The 14904-nt window shown below is 34.7% G+C and overlaps 2 protein-coding genes across 8 annotated transcripts; both read left to right on the top strand.

The window, feature by feature from the left end:
* Positions 1–9017: 9017 nt before the first annotated feature.
* LOC117133756 lies at positions 9018–11951 on the top strand. 7 transcript variants are annotated; one of them, XM_033290730.1, is made up of 5 exons: positions 9019–9844; positions 9960–9989; positions 10071–10240; positions 10332–11476; positions 11564–11951. In XM_033290730.1, the coding sequence occupies exons 4-5, from the start codon at positions 10408–10410 to the stop codon at positions 11827–11829; spliced, it is 1335 nt and encodes a 444-aa protein (XP_033146621.1). In that variant the 5' UTR covers positions 9019–9844; positions 9960–9989; positions 10071–10240; positions 10332–10407; the 3' UTR covers positions 11830–11951. The 7 variants fall into 7 exon arrangements, with proteins under 7 accessions (XP_033146620.1, XP_033146621.1, XP_033146618.1 ...); XM_033290728.1 differs by having other exon boundaries at positions 9020–9844; positions 10075–10103; positions 10205–10240; positions 10332–11951; XM_033290725.1 differs by having other exon boundaries at positions 9020–9844; positions 10071–10103; positions 10205–10240; positions 10332–11951.
* On the top strand, positions 11879–14132 carry LOC103863570. The gene is made up of 5 exons (XM_009141319.3): positions 11879–11956; positions 12038–12663; positions 12748–13035; positions 13106–13211; positions 13279–14132. The coding sequence occupies exons 2-5, from the start codon at positions 12041–12043 to the stop codon at positions 13891–13893; spliced, it is 1632 nt and encodes a 543-aa protein (XP_009139567.2). The 5' UTR covers positions 11879–11956; positions 12038–12040; the 3' UTR covers positions 13894–14132.
* Positions 14133–14904: the final 772 nt, after the last annotated feature.

Here is a 14904-nt window from a genome sequence, read left to right as displayed (position 1 = left end):
CATGATATGTCTCACATCAAAGCTAAAGATCTCATCTACTCGTATATATACTGTTGGGTCATAATCGGTCCTATCGAAATCAATAGCTAAAATAACTCGAGAATCGTCTTATTTACAAGAATGAATCGTAAATGTTGAGACAGCAATTCCACATACCCCGTGCAAACATGAACAAAGATATGTAAAACAAACTCCGTACATTTCTTTCCCCGGGAAGAAAATAAAGAGATTTCTGCTCAAACAAGAATTTTTCCAGAAAAGCATTCTTTTGGAATGTTTTTTACAAGAAACATCACAGCTTTACGAAACAAATTTCTGTAAAAAAAATCTTCAGGATGTTTCTAAGGAAAAACTTTCCTAAAACAAGCAAAACAAGTTTTACGAAACAATATTCCGCAACGCTAATTTCGAGAAATTTCTAAGGAAAAACTTTCGTAAAACAAGCAAAACAAGTTTCACGAAATATTCTTCCGTAACAAACTTTAGAAAGTTTATGAAAAAAATCATAAAACAAGCAAAACAATTCCGAAAGCATACTACAACATCAATGAAGAACGATAGACACACCACAAGGCACATCAAGGCCAAATCGCCCTTATCTCTCTCTATCTCCTCCTCCTCATTGCCTTCTCTCTCCTCTCTCTCCTTCCTTGTTGCCTATATCTCTCCCTCTCTCTTCCTCATTGCCCTCTATATTCTTCCTCATCGCCCTTACCTCTCTATATCTTCTCCGGATCGTAATTGCCTCCTCCTTGCACCTTATATCGCCATTATCTCCCCATCACACACCACATCGCCATGACACAAGCACATAGCCCTTTTCTCTAGCACATTTCCCAAAGCTCCTGATCATTGCAGGAAATCGCTAGTATGCCTCATCATCGCCCACTCCTCTCTCCATCTTGTTCTCACTCTAATATTTTCTGAAACGTTCTTTGTTTCGTCGCAATTAATGTAGCCGTTGAGATTTTGCGAAAATACAAGGAATACTTTATTTTCCGTAAACCTTTGTGAAACATTAAGTTGGAAACGATTAACTTAAACACCAATATGTTTCCGACCAATGGCACCCAAAATCGCAACTTGGTGTGAATTCATGATTTTCCGAGAAAAGTGGTAAAACACATGTCGTAAAACAGTTCAAAACAGCCCAAAACACGATACAGCCGACTTTAGACTTAAAGTGTAAAGTATCTCAATCTCAATTACGGTTTTCTTTTCTTGGATAGAAAGAAGGAGGAAGACGGGATAATGGAAGTTTTCAAAAAAGGATAAACTCAGATCTCGACAAATAAGGAAAATTAAATCGGAAAACATAAGACATGGATCTCTGGAAAAATGGCAACATGTCCGACCTTGGAATTGTATATAAACAAAACTGGTAGAGAGAATAAAGGGAGAACAAACTTAGCTTTTGAAACTCTCCGGAATTAAAAACCTCAGGCTTTATTTTTTGTCTTTTGGTAAACGAGTTGCAACACACATAGGTTTTCTTGACATAAGAGGTTACTTTAGGAACTAAGATAGGGTTTCCTGCATGTGTTATTTGATTTCCGTTGGAATCTCCCTTCAAAACAAACGTTATGTACGATTTTTATCCCTGAAAAGCTCATACAAAAATTGGTAATAAAAGTATTTTGTTTTAAGTTCACTTTTCATATTATTTTATTTCTTTTCCGCATCTTTTTGATTACTTGTCATTGGCTCTGCGAAAAATCCGAACCCCCGTGAAAGATTTGCTTTGTTCATAATAACTTTGATTGTGCGAATTTTGACTCCCACATTTTGGCACTAGAGGGAGAGGGGGATTATTCTTAATAGGGGCCTTAAAATTGTTGGTCCAAAATATATGATGAAGTATGGAAAACGAAAACGCAGCTCGTGTTGACGCTATCAACAACAACAATAATATTGGTGAAACAACACCAGCAGCGACCACTCCTACGGCCAACGCAAACGCTGCAGGACTCAAATCAAAACTCTTGTCATGGCTCTTTTCCAGAAGAAAAGCGACCAAGACAAGCTCGCAGAAAGCTTATTGTCGAAAAGATGTTGGCTCCCTAATGAGACCGAGATATCACTCACAGAAAAGGCAATACTAAAATTTATCAAACCCCAAAAAAATTATCATGTTATCGATCTAGAAAGATCTTGCCGCAACTTCCCCTGCTTCCACTGTTGCTCATCGGAGCTATAACTTCAGCTTCTGTTTCTATTTCTGTCTCCTGAAATCAGACACCCTAGTTAGCCTGATTAACGGAAAATTTTATTTGATTACAAGCCCGATTCGAACAAAATTTCTCAATTTATCTGATACATTCCTAGATTTTTTCACCCACTAAACCCGACAAAATCCACTAGTAAGTATTTTGAATCCCCAAGAATCGGTTACCGTTCTTACCCATCGATGAGGACCATGGGAAAGTGATGTTCTCCTTGTTGCCTCTTTTTTTTAACAACAAACAGGTATTCTATTACTCAAACTTGAGGTGGTCTGGGTAACCAGATCAGAATAAAACAACCAATATAACAAATCTCACGATAAAAAGATCTTGCAGTCTTAGCTAAAGAGTCAGAAATTCTATTTTGCACTCTCGAGATATGAGATATCTTGGAGTCCGGAAAACATATCAGCAGCGTCTTTATCGTCTCCAGTTCGGTTGCAAAACTTTGCCAAGCGTAAAGCTCCTTTATTATCGCGATCATATATTGCAATCTGTCCCGAAGCTCTGGCATGACAAATGTTGAAACATACTCTCCATTGCCCATCACAGTATTTCTATTTTTGAATGCAAAGAAGTCTCTCACTATCTTAAGTTCCGTGTCCTTATAAGTTGATTTTTTTCCAAACTAGCCATCCAAACCCAACGACAACCACTGATCTGTATTGTGGAAGTTCGAGAACCATCCATCCTACATATATTATCTAAACATATGACTTGGGATTCCTCAATATTCTGCTCTCGTGGAATGGCGTTACCATTTCATTTCGTTATTCCCTCGGTTACGCTAGGTGTATAATATATGGTAGTTTATTGCAAAGACATGTGATTTTGATTTATACGTGAGAAGTTATTGGCTGTAAGAAAATGCCGACTTATCGTTCGTTATATTGTATTAAAAGTATGTGGTGAGGTATACGTGAAGGAAATTTTAAAATATAGATATACTCTGGATGTTCATAAGCGTTGACTTTTTCTATTAAAATAGGATTACATTAAAATTTGCAAGTTTGTTTGACCAAAATATGGAGGGATGTATTTGAAATCAAGGATGAATTAGAGGAATAAACATATCAGGAGAAAATTCACAAAGTAAATAGGGATAAGCATCCGGGCACCCGTTTGACTTCGGGTCTATTCGGATTTCGGGTTTTGAGATTTCGGGGTTAAGTATTTTAGTCCTATTCAGATATTTATAAATTTTGGTTTTGTTTGAATCATTGCGGGTTCGGTTTGGATTCGAATAACCCGTTTAATTTTTTTTAAAAAAATTTAAGTTTATATATACTTTAAATTTCTAAAAATTTAAAATAAAAATAATAGAGAATATATAAATTTGAATAATGTATGCCAAAATACCTAAAGTTAACGTAAAAATTGGTTTGGGTTGAATATTTGGATGTAAAATCAGTAGATATTTCAAGTATTTTTTGGTGTTTTGAATATTGTTTAGTTGTTTAAAATATTTACTTTTGATTATTTGATATTTTCAAGTATTTTGGACAACTTCAAAATATCTTATATATTTTGGATAAATTTTTGGATATTATTGGGATTTTGCAAAAATGACCCAAAACTCAGAGTCAAATGCAAAACTAACCCATGAATGTTTTAGAACTTTCATTTGCCTTATTCACCCCAAAAGTTTTGATTATTCACGTAAATATCTTTTTTTTTTAATTGAAAATGCTTGTTTTACTTAATCATCCACATATTTCTCTTTTATTTACAGATTTTCATTATCATCAATACACCATCCACAATGAACAATTAATTTCAAGTTCAAAATGCACCTAAAATCAACATCTACATCTTCATATTCTTATTTCGTACACACAAAAACCATTTTTATTTCATTTCCGCGTTTACACAAATAACTATCTAAATAGAAACAAACAATTCATTAAACTCAAAATCAACATAAAAAGTGTTTAATATAAAAAAAACTAAACATATATATGTCAAATTCTAATTTTTGCAGAAGAAAAAAAAATGTTAAGCTTCCAAAATCTAATTAAACCTAAAATTACAAACAATACTACAACATATGTTATCAGACCCTAAACCAAAGAATACCATGACTCACTACATTCACTTATATATGTTGAATACAATTCAATTTTACTAGATCTTAGTTTATATCACTCATCTATGTTGAATACAATTCAATTTTACTAGATCTTAGTTTATATCATTTACAAATGTTTATAATGACAAGATTTCAATTTTTCCCTCATAAAAGTATTTTTTATAAAGTTTATAAATTATTTTTAATATCTACTACATGAAAAGACTTCATGGAAGTCTTCTCGCATAAAAATTACAAAACCACATAAGACTTGTAGGGGTTATATTCGTAAAACTTCATTCTGATTTTTGTTTTATTATAAGGGGTTGATCGTAATTTCACTAGCCTTTTGGATTACTTTTGTATTTAATTGAAGTTGGAGTATATTTTTGCATTTAAAATCAAATTTTAGGTCATTTTTGACAAATTCTCCTAATATGTTTAAGTATATAAATCTGATCGGAACTATTCAGATACTCAAAATATTTTGGTTCGGGTCAGATTCGGCTCCAGTTCTTTAGAGTAAAATTTTGAACTAGTTCGGATATTTAACTAGTTTCGATTCAAGTTTGGTACTACTTTTACGAATCGGACGGATTCTGGTTTTTTCCGAGCCATGGTAATTATGTAGCAAATGAATTTCTAGATGTGATAATTTCACACGAAATCAGGCATAGTTCTCTTTCTCCGCGTGACTGTATATCAATTGTGAGGTTTGTAATCTAAAAATATATAATATACTCTATTTATTAGAAATCGTATAAAATGATTGCTTTTTATTAATAACATGACAACAAACATAATATACATTAAATATATAATTATTATTTTTTAAATAAATAAAATTTTCAAAGTTACTATCATTATAGAACGTAAGAAATATTATTAAACAAACACGGTAGTATCCTGGATCCAAACTAATTAAGATTTTTTTTTGCACGAGCTAGTCATGCTCGTTAATCATTCGCCCAGAAACGCGGAACAAGGTTGAGTTGTACAAGAAAATAGAAAACAAAAACAGCATTACATGTGGGTGACAAATGTAATTAAATATAAAGAGATTCATCGAGTTCGGCTGCAACTTGCCAGCATTTATAAGTTTTTTAATAAGTGATGTAAGATAATATAGTTTTTAATAAAATACAATCTCGTTTTGCCGGCAATTAGTTTGGGTTAGACATGTGAGGGAAGAAACGGAGAAATAGAGTAGTAGTTAAAGCTCACATGAACGGTTGTCATCTATGATTGTTCATCGAGTAAATGGTCCAAGACTCCAAATTATCAGATTTTTATAAATTCTAGAAAAGGAGATAACACATACTGTAGGGTACACTGTACAACTTAATAACGTTTCCACGAAGGCTACAAGAAGTTCATGTACAACTCCTTTAACTAGTCAGAAATGACTGTCAAGGACACAAGATACGCCTCGCATCAATGCTAAATATTCCTAACTTCTATATATACTGTTGGGTCAAAATCGTTCCTAGCGAAATCAAAAGCTAAAATCACCCGAGATTTGTATCTAAGCATGGACGTTTGGGTACCCATTGGTGCTCGGATTAGATATTTTGGATTTTGGTTTTAATTTATTGCACATCCTAATTCTTCTTCGTACGGACTGAGTTCGGATATACCCCAACAGTTTCAGTGCTAATTTGTATTACTTCTTTAAACCCATAAAATAACTCGATGTCGTTCATACTCGGGTTATATTAGTTTGGTTCGGATATACCTAAAAAAAATTTAAAATTTTAAAAAGAGAGCATAAAAAATTTAATATTTATTTATATATGATTGAGTATTAAAGATGATTTTTTTAATTTTAAATATTTAATTTTAAATAATTAATTTTAAATATCATATCAAATTAAATATGAAATTAAATATTGTAACTACATATTTATATCAAGCTCTCTCTCTCCCAGAAACGCGGAACAACGTTGAGTTGTACAAGAAAATAGAAAAGAGAAAACAAAAACAGCATTACATGTGGGTGCATTACAATCTCGTTTTGCCGGCAATTAGTTTGGGTTAGACATGTGAGGGAAGAAACGGAGAAATAGAGTAGGAGTTAAAGCTCACATGAACGGTTGTCTTCTTTGATTGTTCATAGAGTAAATGGTCCAAGACTCCAAATTATCAGATTTTTACAAATTCTAGAAAAGGAGATAACACACACTGTAAAACTTAATAACGTTTCCACGAAGGCTACAAGAAATTCATATACAACTCCTTTAACTAGTTGGAAATGACTGTTAAGGACATAACATACGCCTCACATCAATGCTAAATATTCCCTATTTCTATATATACTGTTGGGTCAAAATCCATCCTAGCGAAATTAAAGACTAAAACACTGCAAGAATAATGGATTTTAATAGCATACCAGAATAGCGTTTTTTACGATTATGCTATGTTTTTGATACCCGTGTTTTAAACATAGCGTTTGCCTTTTACGAGACGCTATGTTCGAATGTCGACTTAAAAAAATTAAAATAAACGTACGGTCACTACAAGAAAACAGCGGTATACTGAGAGAAAAAATCGTCGGTATGTCCTCGGAATAACGTTATTCCGACGACATACCGACGAAACATGTCCTCGGAAATAACTCCTCGGAAATTCATTTTTCCTCGGAAATCCCTCGGAAATTTCCGACGGAATTCCGAGGAAATGAATTTCTGAGGAAACTGCGAGGACCACCAGTTCGTCGGACAGGTCCTCGGAATATACCGAGGGAGCATTTCCGAGGAAGTTGTCGTCGGAATATCCCGAGGAATACACTTCCTCGGAATATTTCCAAAATTAAAAAAAAAATTATATATTTATTTTTTAAAATTGAAATTCGAAAATATAAAATTATAATTGAAATAGAAAACATATTTAAAAATAGTTTTAATAAATATTAATTGAAAAACATATTTAAAAATAGTTTTTATAAATACAAAAATCAAATTTATATACAAAAAACGTTTTGTATATTTAAAAATAGTTTTCATAAATACAAAAATAATAAAATAGTGTTTATAAATCAAAAAAACATTTTATAAATACAAAATTAATTTTATAAATATAAATATTTTTATAAATATGAAATCATCTTTCTATAAATACAAAATAGTTTTTATAAATACAAAAAATAATAAAATAGTGTTTATAAATCAAAAAAATGTTTTATAAATACAAAATAATTTTTATAAATACAAAAAATAATAAAATATTGTTTATAAATCAAAAAAATGTTTTATAAATACAAAATTAGTTTTATAAATATAAATATTTTTATAGATATGAAATCATCTTTTTATAAATACAAAATAGTTTTTATAAATACAAAAAATAATAAAATAATGTTTATAAATCAAAAAAAATGTTTTATAAATACAAAATTAGTTTTAATAAATACAAATATTTTTATAAATATGAAATCATCGTTTATAAATCCAAAAATCGAATTTATATACAAAAAACGTTTTGTATATTTAAAAATAGTTTTTATAAATACAAAAAATAATAAAATAGTGTTTATAAATCAAAAAAATGTTTTATAAATACAAAATTAGTTTTAATAAATATAAATATTTTTATAAATATGAAATCATCTTTTATAAATCCACAAATCGAATTTATATACAAAAAACGTTTTGTAAAATCCAAAATCGATTTTATAAATACAAAAATAATAAAAAATTTATAAAAAGTTCTAAATCAATTCAACACAACAAATTATCCAACCAAATCACAATTCTAAACCTATTACACAACCAAATCACAATCCTAACCAATCACCCTAACAAAAATCTAACAAAAAACTTCTAAAATCATCAAATCTACTTAAAAACCTAACAAATAGAACCTAAGAGAGTGGGATAGGGTCCTTACATGATTTGTGTAGGAATAGAGAGGATTCGCCGGAGAGATCGTCGCGAGAGAAGGGGGAAATCGCCGGAAGAAGAGAGAGATCACCGGAGGAGGAAGAGAGAAATGGGGAAGAAGAAGTGTTTCGTTTCTATAAAACCTAGGGTCCGACGGAAACTATCCGTCGGAATTTCCTCGGTATTTTCAATTTCAATTTTCGCGAAATATTTGGCGGCTTGTTTGCCCGGTTAAATGAAAATATTCTGAGGAAATTCCGACGGCCACTTAAATATCCATCGGAATTTCCTCGGAATATTCCGAGGAAATTCCGAGGAACACATGTTTGGGGTTTCAAAACATCAAATTTTTTTGCCCTATATCATTTCTTATACAAATGCAATGCATACCATTGATGAATCTTTGTATAGATGATCATAAACTATGAAATAACAAAATTTCAAAACGAATTATAAGTATTCCCTTTACCGTTCATTAAAGTGTATAAGTGTTTCTCTTATGTTATGGGGATTTCGTTCATACAATCGGAAAAGTGTTTACTATAGGGTAAAAAACAAATTTTTGACTTCATAATCAGTCTAAGACACTTAATAAGGGTTATATAAGTGTTATTCAAACCGCAAAACGTTGTTTTCGGTTTAAAAACCCTACTTCCTCGGAAAAGCCTCGGAATATTCCGAGGAAATTCCGAGGAACACATGTTTGGGGTTTCAAAACATCAATTTTTTTTGCCCTATATCATTTCTTATACAAATGCAATGCATACCATTGATGAATCTTTGTATAGATGATCATAAACCATGAAATAACAAAATTTCAAAACGAATTGTAAGTATTCCCTTTACCGTTCATTAAAGTGTATAAGTGTTTCTCTTATGTTGTGGGGATTTCGTTCATACAATCGGAAAAGTGTTTATTATAGGGTAAGAAACAATTTTTTGACTTCATAATCAGTCTAAGATACTTAATAAAGGTTATATAAGTGTTATTCAAACCGCAAAACGTTGTTTTTGTTTTATAAACCCTACTTCCTCGGAAAAGTCTCGGAATATTCCGAGGAAATTCCGAGGAAAAACCTAAATCCTATTATCCCTCGGAATTTCCTCGGAATTTTTAAAATCCCCCAAGGGCTCTGTAGCGGCTATAATATATCCTCGGATATTCGTCGGTGTTTTCCGAGAAATATTATTTCCTCGGTATTTCATCGGTATATTTCGAGGAAATGCCGAGGAAACCCAAATTTTGGTTTTCCTCGGAAATTCGTCAGAATATTCCGAGGATCTCATTTTCCGTCAGAATGTCTATCAGAATTACGCTGTTTTCTTGTAGTGGGTTTTGAAGGAGACGCTTATGTATTATAGCAAAGAAACATAAAAACTGTTATCTTTAGTTAGCGCGGTAATGCCCGCGACACTTAGAAAATTTTTAGCTCCTAAAATCAATTAAGCTCCAAATAAAAAAATAGAAACCCCCAAAAATTAGGGTTCTCCCATCTCTCGTTTGTGTCTCCCCCATTTCCTCCATTCGATCGATAATCAGAAACCAAAACCTCTCATTTCTCTGAATCTAGCTCACATCAAATCTCACTCTCAATTATCAAACTCTTTACTTATCTCATCCAGAATCGGCAAAATCACGTCCCCTCTGATCGAAATCCATCTCCAATCAGTCGAAGGTGAACTCGGGTTTTCTCACATTGTCTCCAATTCTGATTGTTAACCGTTTATCTCTTTCATAGTAGTGATTTAATTGCATGTTTAATTGATTCGTTTTTGTGCTCTCTGTTGCAGGGAGATTTCATTCCACAGTTTTCGATTAAGGTATCGTTTTTGTGCTCTTTAGGTTTCTCGATGAAGATTATAATTTTCTGGGTTTATTAACACCGTTGTCTTCTTTTGTAGCTAGGTCAAATCAAAGTTCAAGAAATCTATCAGGTAAAATTAGTAACAAAACAATTCCATTTAAGAACTCTCGTTCTGTTTTGTTTTTTGTGGGTTGATAAAGTTAATCACTTGTATGTAAACTTGGTTTGGAGCTGAAACATGGATAAATCTTGGGTTTGGTTACCAAGGTATTAACTTCACTTCACACTCTTTTAATTTCTCGTTTCTTATATCTCATTATGCTAAACTGTTTATCTCTCACTTGTGGTAACTCGACAGGAATAGCCTTGAGTATGAGAAAGGAGCCAGTGACTTTGTGTCTTCTTAATCGAGCCGTTTAGGTGTTCCAGCTGAAATGTTCTGCCCTTGTGTTGATTGCCGCAATGTCTGCCATCAGTCTAGTGAAACAGTTTTCGAGCATCTTGTGATTAGAGGGATGGATCCGAAGTACAAGATTTGTAAATTCTGGTCTAAACACGGAGATATAAGGCCTGATAAGCCATGTGATATCAACTCGTCTGAGAATGAGGCGTATGAGTTGGTTAGAACAGCTTTCATGGCAAGTGAAGACCATCAGTCAGCTCAGCAGGAGAGTGCAGAGGCGTTTGCGGGTATTGACAGACCAGAAGAAGCTGAGTTCAGAAAAAAATTGGAGGATGCAGAAACTCCGTTGTACTCTCAGTGTGCTAAATACACAAAGGTTGCTGCGATCATGGGACTCTACAGGATTAAGGTCAAAAGTGGGATGTCTGAGAGCTATTTTGATCAGTTATTGGCGTTAATTCATGACATGCTTCCGAAGGAGAATGTGCTACCTAAGTCTACAGATGAGGTTAAGAAATTTTTGAAACAGTTTGGGTTTGGGTATGATGTCATCCACGCCTGCAAGAACGACTGTATCTTGTACAGGAAGAAGTATGAGGATTCGGTCAGCTGTCCAAGATGCAGTGAATCAAGATGGGAGAAGGATAAGCATACTGGTGAAGAGAAGAAAGGGATTCCGGCTAAGGTGCTTTGGTATTTTCCGATAAAAGACAGGTTCAGAAGAATGTTTAGATCAAAGCGTTTGGCGGAGGACTTGTGTTGGCATTCCTCAAATGCTTCTACCGATGGAACTATGCGACATCCAGTGGATTCCGTGACTTGGGGTCAGACTAACAGCAAATGGCCGGAGTTTGCTGCTGAAGCAAGAAACCTAAGACTAGGTATCTCTACTGATGGCATGAATCCGTTCTCCATCCAGAACACCAAGTATAGCACATGGCCTGTTCTCTTAGTCAACTACAACATGGGTCCGACTCAGTGCATGAAATCCGAGAACATTATGTTGACAATGTTGATACCTAGCCTAACCGCACCAAGCAACAACATTGACGTCTATCTCCAGCCACTGATAGAGGACCTGAAGAGTTTGTGGACAGAAGGTATGGCAGTGTATGATTCGTTTAAAAAGGAGATTTTCAATCTTAGAGCTATGTTGATGTGGAGTATCACCGACTATCATGGTTTAGGTACATTAGCTGGCTGTAAAGTGAAGGGGAAGCAAGCCTGTAATGTCTGTGGCAAGGATACACCGCATAGGTGGCTAAAGTTTAGTCGCAAACACGTTTACATGGGGAACATGAAGCGTCTCATGCCTAATCATCCTTATAGAAGAAGGAAAAGATGGTTTGACAACACGGTGGAGCTTGGTACTGCAAATAGGATTCAGAGTGGTGCTGAAATTTGTGATAGTCTTAGGGATTTTAAAAACGACTTTGGGAAAAAAGTTAAGTAAGAAGAGTAAGCGAAAAAGGACAACAGGAGATGAGGATGATGTTGTTTCAGCTGACGAGTACAAAGAAGATGATGATCTCTGGCGGTGGAAGAAAAAATCAATTTTCTTTGACTTACCTTATTGGAAGGTATGTTTTTCTTTCAACATTTTACTTCTCGTTTTTAAGTAGAATAATTGTTCACATACAGACTTGTAAAATATATGGCAGGATATGCCTGTTAGGCATAACATAGATGTTATGCACGTGGAGAAAAATGTCTCTGATGCATTGCTATCTATTCTGATGCATAGTAGGAAATCAAAGGATGGCCTCAAAGCAAGAAAAGATTTAGAAGACATGGGTATTAGAAGCAACTTGCATACTGAAGTTAGGGGAAAGAAGACTTATTTGCCTCCAGCTGCGTATTGGCTTTCTAAGGAAGAAAAAAAGAAATTTTGCAGAAGGTTATCCAACTTCAGAGGCCCTGATGGTTACTGTGCCAATATCTCCAACTGTGTCTCACTGGATCCTCCCTCTATTGGCGGCATGAAGTCACATGACCATCATGTTGTAATGCAGAATCTGTTACCGGTTGCGTTGAGAGGTCTACTTCCACGAGGTCCTCGTCTTGCAGTGACTTGGATATGCAATTACTTCAACAGACTGTGTCAACGCATCATTGATCCAGAGAAGATTATTAAACTAGAAGAAGAAATTGTGGAGACAATGTGTCAGCTAGAGAGATACTTTCCTCCATCTCTGTTTGATATCATGTTTCATCTTCCACTCCATCTAGCAAGAGAAGCACGCTTGGGTGGCCCTGTACACTTCAGGTGGATGTATCCCTTTGAGAGGTAATCTTCCACTGCATCTAGCAACAAAAATCACTGCTACTATATGTATATGGTACTGACGATATCTTATATTTTCATTCGTAGGTATATGAAGACACTAAAAGCTTTTGTCAAGAATTTTGCAAGACCAGAAGCTTGTATGGCCGAGGGTTATTTGGCTGGTGAATGCCTTGCATTTTGTATGGAGTTCCTGCAGAAATCTGTTCCAGTTGAAGAAGCAATGACACGAAACGAAGATGTTGAGACGACTCAGAATGTTCTTGTAGGCCGAACGCTGCATAAAGCAACAGAAGTGAGTCTTACTGACAAAGAGAGAGATTTTGCTCACCGGTATATCCTCATGAATACTGCAGTGATCGACCCTTATGTTCAGTAAGTTAAAACTCCAAAGATTGGTACATGTGTTTTTATCTTCTCTCACACTAACTTAATCAATATACAGGATGCATTTAGAAGAACTTCAAAATTCGGATGTAAGATGTGCAAAAAATGAAACCATCTTATGGAAGTATCATACAAAAAGGTTTTCACAGTGGATTAAAGAGAAGGTATGATTAATATTTTTTTTGTATTAATAATTCTGTATGTATATGTTCTGATATGTTTCCTTTTCAGATACCAAATAACTCCAAGGACCATTCGCAAAGGCTGAGATGGCTTGCTTTTGGACCAAGAAATATTGCTCACACCTACAGGGGATTTGTAGTTAATGGCTATCGATACCATACAGACGATATGCAGAGGAAGACACAGAACAGTGGAGTAGCATATGAAGCCTTTTCGATGTGCAGAGCTAGTGCCAAAGATTCGAGGCAACAGGCTGATATAGTAACATACTATGGCGTGATAAAGAAGATCATTTTGCTTGACTATCACATGTTTCAAGTGCCTTTGTTTAGGTGCAGTTGGGCTCATAAAGGTAGAGGACTTAAAGAGGAAGACGGTTTCACACTAGTGAATCTCCATATGAACCAGTCAACATTTGCAAACGATCCGTACATTATGCCTGCGCAAGCTAAACAAGTGTTCTATTCTAGAGAGGAAGATAGCTCTCCTTGGTATGTAGTGATGAGAGCACCACCACGAGGGTATCATGAGTTAGAGACAGAAGAAGAGATTTGTTCTGCAACGTTAGCAGTCCAGCCTGAAGAAGATATGGGAGATCAATCATCCGATGACGAGAGTTTCTGTGTTAGGAATGACTGTGAGGGTCAACTAATATATGAATAATGATGAGTTTGTTTTTCTTTCAGGTTATTTGGTGCAATGAATTCCAAAGCTGTTACAGGGAAGTGCCATCGCAGTAAACGCCAAGCAGGTCTTGATGTTAGTCCTGAGGTTTCTTTAGTTAAGAAAAAACCCAAGAAAAATGCTACGATCCCAACCCTGGACGAAGACTATCATTCAGAAGAAGAAGCAGATCATCAGGAAGTGGAAGAAACAGAACCTGAAAAAGTCGATGAAACTGGACCTGAAGATATGGGAGTTCAAGATGCTACCCCAGAGACAGAAGATGAAGGTGTGGATCCTGAAGATGTTACACAAGCAGAGAGAGATGTTAACGAAGATGACGACGATGAAACACAACCACCATCACAACAAGAACAATTCAGTAATCAGTCGGAGCCACAAAGACAGACACAGACAGAGCAGTCCGATAACACAGTCAAGAAGACTAGAGGGCCAACAAAAATGCGCAAAGTAGCTAAGCATATAGAGGACAAGGTTGACATGGAGTTTAATGCTCTAGGTGAGCATGTTGGTCGTGGGTCAGTTACACTCTCATCTTTCCTAGGTCCTCTCGTGAGAGAGCATGTCCCAGTACTTCTAGATGACTGGAGACATCTCGATGAGAAAACAAAAGACGCTTTGTGGGAGGAAATTCAGGTTAAGTTATTCAAACTCTTTCATATCTGATTAATGTAGTAAGCCTTTTACTAACTTCAAAATCTTAACAGGGAAGATTCAACTTGAAAGAAGAATGGCAAAAAGATGTTGTTTTTAAGCAGATGGGTTGTTTGTGGAGAGCCTTTAAATCCAGATTGTCTTCGAAAGTCAGAGCTACCAAAAACAAGGCTCAACTACAGATAATTAAGCCCAGCAACATACAATCTGCGACTGCGTGGAATAATTGGGTTAAAGGAAGATGTACCACAGCTTTTAAGGTAATATAAAATGTGGATTGATGAGAGTCTGTGTATATTAATATTAATTGATTAAAATTGTAATGTGCTTGTTTAG

This window comes from Brassica rapa, chromosome A04, assembly GCF_000309985.2.
Source record: "Brassica rapa cultivar Chiifu-401-42 chromosome A04, CAAS_Brap_v3.01, whole genome shotgun sequence".
Classification (NCBI taxonomy): domain Eukaryota; kingdom Viridiplantae; phylum Streptophyta; class Magnoliopsida; order Brassicales; family Brassicaceae; genus Brassica; species Brassica rapa.
The sequence above is the reverse complement of the archived record's forward strand: the minus strand, read 5'-3'. Positions and strand labels throughout refer to the sequence as shown.